Raw genomic sequence first — 7,500 nt, 5'->3', positions numbered from 1 at the left:
AGGTGTTGATTAAACACCAGTAGAGTTTACTTAAAGTATAGGTGTTAATTAAACACCACAATATTTCATTCAGCACTTTAAGTTTTAATGCAAAAGTTCCTGTGTTAATGCATTATCAGGTATTTGATACTATAGTGTAGGTGTTAATTAAACACCAGTAGAGTTTACAAAACTTAAAGTGTAGGTGTTAATTAAACACCACATTACTTCATTCAACACTTTAAGTTTTAATGCAAAAAGTCCCTGTGTTAATGCATTATCAGGAATTGATACTATAGCACAGGAGTTTATTAAACACTAGTAGAGTTCACAAGACTTAAAGTGTAGGTGTTAATTAAACACCACAATATTTCATTCAGCACTTTAAGTTTTAATGCAAAAGTTCCTGTGTTGATGCATTATCAGGTATTGATACTATAGTGTAGGTGTTAATTAAACACCAGTAGACTTTAAAGTGTAGGTGTTGATTAAACACCTACTTAAAGACTTAAAGTGTGTGTGTTAATTAAACACCATGTTACTTCATTCAAATGCAAAAGTTTTAATGCAAAAAGTCCCTGTGTTAATGCATTATCAGGAATTGATACTATAACCTAGGCGTTAATTAAACACCAGTAGAGTTTACTTAAAGTGTAGGTGTTAATTAAACACCACAATATTTCATTTAACACTGTAAAGTTTAATGCAAAAGTCCCTGTGTTAATGCATTATCAGGAATTGATACTATAACCTAGGCGTTAATTAAACACCAGTAGAGTTTACTTAAAGTGTAGGTGTTAATTAAACACCACATTACTTCATTCAACACTTTAAGTTTTAATGCAAAAGTTCCTGTGTTAATACATTATCAGGAATTTCATACTATAGCACAGGTGTTAATTAAACACCAGTAGAGTTTACAAAACTTAAAGTGTAGGTGTTAATTAAACACCACATTACTTCATTCAACACTTTAAGTTTTAATGCAAAAAGTCCCTGTGTTAATGCATTATCAGGAATTGATACTATAGCACAGGAGTTTATTAAACACTAGTAGAGTTCACAAGACTTAAAGTGTAGGTGTTAATTAAACACCACAATATTTCATTCAGCACTTTAAGTTTTAATGCAAAAGTCCCTGTGTTAATGCATTATCAGGAATTTCATACTATAGTGTAGGTGTTAATTAAACACCACACTATATCATACAGCACTTTAAAGTATAATGCAAAAGTTCCTGTGTTGATGCATTATCAGGTATTGATACTACAGTGTAGGTGTTAATTAAACACCAGTAGACTTTAAAGTGTAGGTGTTGATTAAACACCTACTTAAAGACTTAAAGTGTATGTGTTAATTAAACACCATGTTACTTCATTCAAATGCAAAAGTTTTAATGCAAAAAGTCCCTGTGTTAATGCATTATCAGGAATTGATACTATAACCTAGGCGTTAATTAAACACCAGTAGAGTTTACTTAAAGTGTAGGTGTTAATTAAACACCACAATATTTCATTTAACACTGTAAAGTTTAATGCAAAAAGTCCCTGTGTTAATGCATTATCAGGTATTTGATACTATAGCACAGGTGTTAATTAAACACCAGTAGAGTTTTCAAGACTTAAAGTGTAGGTGTTGATTAAACACCACATTACTTCATTCAACTCTGTAAAGTTTAATGCAAAAGTTCCTGTGTTAATGCATTATCGGGAATTGATCCTATAGTGTAGGTGTTAATTAAACACTAGTAGAGTTTACAAGACTAATAGTGTATGTGTTGATTAAACACCACAATATTTCATTTAGCACTGTAAAGTATAATGCAAAAGTCCCTGTGTTAACGCGTTATCAGGAATTGATACTATAGTGTAGGTGTTATTTAAACACTAGTAGAGTTCACAAGACTTAAAGTGTAGGTGTTGATTAAACACCACAATATTTCATTCAGCTTTTTATGGTATGATGCAAAAGTTCCTGTGTTAATGCATTATCAGGTATTTGATACTATAGCACAGGAGTTAATTAAACACCAGTAGAGTTTAAAAGACTTAAAGCATAGGTGTTAATTAAACACCACATTACTTCATTCAACTCTGTAAGGTTGAATGCAAAAGTCTCCGTGTTAATATTATTTGTTAGTTGTTAAGTTAATACTGCAAGGGTTAACAAAACGCAGCAAGTGTAAGTGTAGGTGTTAATTAAAGACCACAACAGTTCAATCAACACCACAGGATTTAATACTACATTAAATTCTGTAACCATTAATGCAAAAGTCCCTGTTTTATTTAAATACCACAAGAGTTTACAATCTAACACTAACACTCATGCAACACTGTAAGTGTTAAATATCACGAGTCAGTTAAAAGCTGTAGGTTTTAATTAAACAAACACTTAAAAGGATTAAGGGTTAATTCAACACCACAGCAGTTCATTCAACACTCTAGGTTTTAATAACTCATTCAATACTGCAACATTAATGCAAAAGTCTCTGCGTTAATGCATTGCTATAAAGCTTGTGTTCACAAAACACTCCAGGTGTAGGTGCAGATGGTAATTAAACACCACAGTAGTTCATTCAACACTGTAGGGTTTAATCATGCATTCAATACTGTAGGCATTAATACAAAGATCCCTGTGTTAATACATGACTCTAAGGGTTGATACTATTCTGTAGCTGTTAATTAATTAAACACCACCAGTGTTTACAAAATGCTGTAGGTGTAATTTAAATACAGTACAAGTTTATAAACACCATAACATTTAATGAAACACTGCAGGTGGTAATTAGTCATGAGTTACTTTAAAGCGGTAGGTTTTAGATAAACACCTACAGAGTTTCCTCAATACTTCAAGCACAGTTAATTCAACACTGTAGATGTTAATTAAACACTTTAGGTTTTAACAGTTCATTCAATACTGTAGTCGTTAATGCAAAAGTCTTAGATTTATTCTAAGGTGTTAATTAAATGTCATAAAAGGTTATAAACACTGTAACATTTAATAGCAACACTATAGGTATTAAATATCATAAGAGTTATGTCGTAAGTCGGGATTAAGTGCTAGAGGGATTAATTCAGCACTGTTAGCCTGGGTTTAAACACTGTGTGTGTTAATTAACCTCCAAAAGAGCTGATTCAATTAAAATGTTATGAGAGTTAATTAAACACTGCACAGGTAGATTCAACACTGTTTTTTCAATTGCTTTTGAAATTTCTTTGCTCAATCATTTGATCTGTTAGTCAAAAGAAATCTTGTCTGACTCTTTCACACAAGCTCAGTTTAAAATAAAACCTGCTTCAGCACCCCCTCAACACCTCCAATCATCTCCAAACACCCCTCAACACCCCCAAACACCTCCAAAAAAACCCAAACAACCCCTCAACACTTACAAACTCTTCCAAACAATTTCAAACTCCTTCAAACACCTACAAACTCCTCCAAAAACCTCAAAACATCCCATCAACACCTCCAAACTCCTCCAAAAACCTCCAAACAACATTTCAATGCATAAAACTCTTCCAAACGCCTCCTAACACCCTCTCAACACGTCCAAACACCTCCTAACACCCTCTCAACACCTCCAAACACTCTTTCAACACCTCCAAACACCCTCTCAACAACTCCAAACTCATCCAAAAACCCCAAACAACCCCTCAACACCTCCAAACCGCTCCTCCACACCTTCAAACACCCCCGAATACCTCCAAGCACCCCAAACACCTACAAATGCCTCAACACCTCTAAACACATACAAAAACACCTCCTCAGCACCTTCAAACACTGTTCCAGCAAAAGACCTGTTACACACTTTAAACACTGCAGTACGTCAGCCATTAATTATTACTCACGTTTATTTCCTTCTCTCTCTTTCTGTTTTTCTTTTACATGTGTACAGGAGTGGAAATCTCTGTTTGATAAGGTACGGCCTGTCACTCTCTCTCTCTCTATCTCTCTCTCTGTCTCCCTCTCTATCTCTCTCTCTCTCTCTCTCTCTATCTCTCTCTTTCTTTCTCTCTCTCTTTCTCTCTCTCCGTCTCCCTCTCTATCTCTCTCTCTCTCTATCTCTCTCTCTCTATCTTTCTCTCTCTCTGTCTCTCTCTCTCTCTCTCTCTCTTTCTTTCTCTCTCTCTCTCTCTCTCTCTGTCTATCCTAATGATGTCATAAACTGTGATAAAATATTCTCCAGTTTTCATGGTTGGGAAATTAGTTATTGTGTGTGTGTGTGTGCGCGTGTGAGTGTGTGCGCGTGTGCGCGTGTGTGAGTGTGTGCGCGTGTGTGAGTGTGTGCGCGTGTGTGTGTTTGTGTGTATGAGTGTGTGCGCGCGCGTGTTTGTGTGTGTTTGACCCTGACATTGACCCGTGAAAATACAATTAATGCGACTCGTAATCCGAGTTACAGTTTCGGGGCGACGAGAAAGTGACAGATGGGGAGCGGAGCCTCGTCCTGCTTTTGCACCTGCCCGACCTTTAACCCCCACACACACACACACACACATACACACACACACACACACACACAGACTGACTCACATGAGACTAGAGATGTGGTGATTATGAAAAGTGAATAATAGGAAGACAGAATAACAATAATAATATAAAAATGAGAGAAAAGAAAGTGTGTAAAGCGGATTAGACTCCCAGAGCGAGGGTGTGTGTGTGAGTGTGTGTGTGTGTGTGTGTGTGTGTGAGAGAGAGAGAGAGATCTGGGCCTCTTGATCTGCTCGAGTTATTCACACAGCTTCACTTTGAGTCTCAGACTGAGGTCGTGACCCAGCAAGGTTATAAATCTAATGCATTGTGGGTATTGTAGCGTCGAACCAAAGAGCCAGTGAAGCAGGAGGAGTTAAAAGTGCAACTACTGAAGCGTAAATATCCACAATTAATAAATAACACGCCGACTGACACGTAAACGTGAGGCCGAGCGCCGCGACACACATACGCGCATCACGAGCTCTGACAGCAGTGCCGCTGCAAATCACAGGTTTATAATAATGCACTCGTTCTAATACGTTATCGTTTCTATAGTAACAGCTCGTTCACAGGGACTCGTACAGCAGACGATCCACTGATAATAAACGGATTTAAAAAACGAGTGTTTTGATATGGTGAAGTTTTCTGTAAGGAGATGTTGAGGGCACTAGGACCCTGCGTCACTACACATTAGGACACTGATGTCACAATTTCCGGCGCCATGACGACATACTCGCGTTGAAAAACGTCACCGCTGGCGTTTATCACCAACAGGCAGGACCGATATCTTTCTGATGTTATATGTCGTATAAATTTGTTAGCTTAATCACAGGCGTTTCTGTCACGGTGCTTCAAGCAGGATCGTAGCTCGCTAGTGGATTTATTTAAATCATTAAACACTTAAAAGTCGTTAAACTCAAACACACCGTATACAGAACGTCAAATAAAGTTAAAAATCTCTAACGTAAGTAATCATTTGAGAACTACAGCGATAACAAGCTACTGACGTTTGTAGAAGTTGACTGAGAGTTCGTCCGCCTTTTTTTTTTTCAAGCTGAGAGGCTTCAGAAATATGATGTCATTTCCTGCTCTGGTTTTTGCGGTGCATTGTGGGATTTTTTAGCGAGCGAATGTTCCAGTGCACGGGAAGGATTTTGTGATTGAGACAGAACTTAAAATGGCCGCCTCCCTGATCAGCGCCCTGAGTACTGAACTAGCGAGCGGATTGAGACGCAGCCTGTGGAACATTTATGGAAGGAGTCTCCAGTGTCAGCGCTGTAACTTTAAGTTTTCAGACATCTTCAGGACAGAAGAGTTTACACCTTGTGGTTTCTCTTTTTTTTTTTTTTTTTTTAATCTTATTAACTGTAAGAGAGAGAATAAAGAGAGGCTGGTGAGGGAATGAGTGTTTATAGCTGCTATAACGTAAGTGACAACAGGAACTCACCTGTTTCATGAACATTAAATGTAACTATAAATGGATAAAACGTATGATGTGTTGTTGTTTAATAAATAAGAAATTGTACTTGTTGGTAAACTGCTGTGGTGTAAGAGGAATAAAACATTCTTCTTACCGGAATCTTTCTTTTAGCAGAATCAGATTTTAGTCTTGAGTTTTTATTTGAATAAAAGAAATAAAAATATGCACCTACACTGAAAAACAACGCTTTCTTAGCAAGTGAAAATATGTAAAATATGAACAAATGTATCTAATATTTCTTATTATGAGTTTATTATAAACAAATCAAAGCTTTAGCTGTTACTCATTTCACGTTTCATGTTTTTTTATTCTGTTGGCAGATGATTTTGCTTTCTTCTAGAAATAAAAGTTAAAAAACTGATCAGTAGAAGATTATTCCCAGCTTGAAATTAGTAAAAATGTCTAACATGACGTTTAAGAGTCATAGATTTAGTTGATTGTAAACGTATAATAGGAAATATTCGATAGATTTGATTTTATTGAAGATATTTTCACTCACTAAGACAGCAGTGTGTTTTTTTTTTTTGCAGTGTTTGTTGTTGCAGTGAATTGTGGGTCTTTAAATTCTTCTCTCATCCTGGATTTACATCCTTCTGTGGTTTAATCTCGGGCGCTGGAATGACCTGAGGTACCATGCGGCAATCGGTCGATTCTGTTTAGTGTAAAACGTTAGTGTTTCATTCAAGACAGTGAACTCCAGAGTGTATAGTGGAAGGATATAGTGCGCATAGTGTGTGATTTGGGACACGCCCACTGTGCCGCTTTGTTTCTTTATACAGTGTGTTAGTAGGAGATACTGTGTGTTTATTAACAGCAGGCACAGGAAGTGGTGTTCAGTGGTGTTCAGTGGTGTGTTGGTGGTGTTTAATGGTGTTTAATGGTGTGTTTGTGGTATTGTTGATGTTGTTTGCAGCTGATCGGCGTCTGGTGGCTCCATAAACGTCTGAATAAAAGTGCGCTGTGTTTTTTTCTTTTCGTACTGAGAGTTCACTGCGCCGATACACAGACGACTTCTCTGTGCTGTTGTTTAAAATCACACTTCATTTATTTATTTGTTTGTTTATTTATTTACTTATTTATCTCTCACACACACACACACACACAACTGCGTAGTCTGAATACAGTCTCTCTTTCTCTCTCTCTGTCTTTAAATAGATGTTGATAATGAGAGAAATCTCCTGTGTGTGAAGTGTGAAAAATCTTGCATAAAAGTGGTGATAAAAATAGAGTGGAGTGTGTGTGAGTGTGTGAGTGTGTGTGTGTGTGTGAGTGTGTGAGTGTGTGTGAGTGTGTGTGTTTGCAGTTCAGTGCTCATTATCTTCCCTCCGATGAAGCCTGGGTGTAAATCAACTTCACCACCGTAACATAATGACAGAGAGAGAGAGAGAGAGAGAGAGAGAGATGGAGCGAGGATCTGGTCCTGTGTCTGTGTGAGTGTACAAGAGTGTGTGTGTGTGTGTGTGTGTGTGTGCGTGAGACTGTGTGTGTGTGAGTGTGTGTGTGTGTGTGTGTGTGTGTGTGGAAGGACAGTGTGTCCATTGAGATCATGGTTGCATTCCAGCAGCAGCTTT

At 37.3% G+C, this 7,500-nt stretch overlaps 1 protein-coding gene across 1 annotated transcript in view; it reads left to right on the top strand.

The window, feature by feature from the left end:
* Positions 1-7,500, top strand: part of rhbdl3 (rhomboid, veinlet-like 3 (Drosophila)) — a 43,934-nt gene that overhangs the window by 644 nt on the left and 35,790 nt on the right. The window contains 1 exon segment of the mRNA XM_053231946.1: positions 3,875-3,898. Coding sequence (XP_053087921.1) covers positions 3,875-3,898 — 24 coding nt within the window.

The sequence above is a fragment of the Pangasianodon hypophthalmus genome, chromosome 2 (assembly GCF_027358585.1).
Source record: "Pangasianodon hypophthalmus isolate fPanHyp1 chromosome 2, fPanHyp1.pri, whole genome shotgun sequence".
Taxonomy (NCBI): domain Eukaryota; kingdom Metazoa; phylum Chordata; class Actinopteri; order Siluriformes; family Pangasiidae; genus Pangasianodon; species Pangasianodon hypophthalmus.
This window is presented reverse-complemented; position numbering and strand designations above follow the sequence as displayed.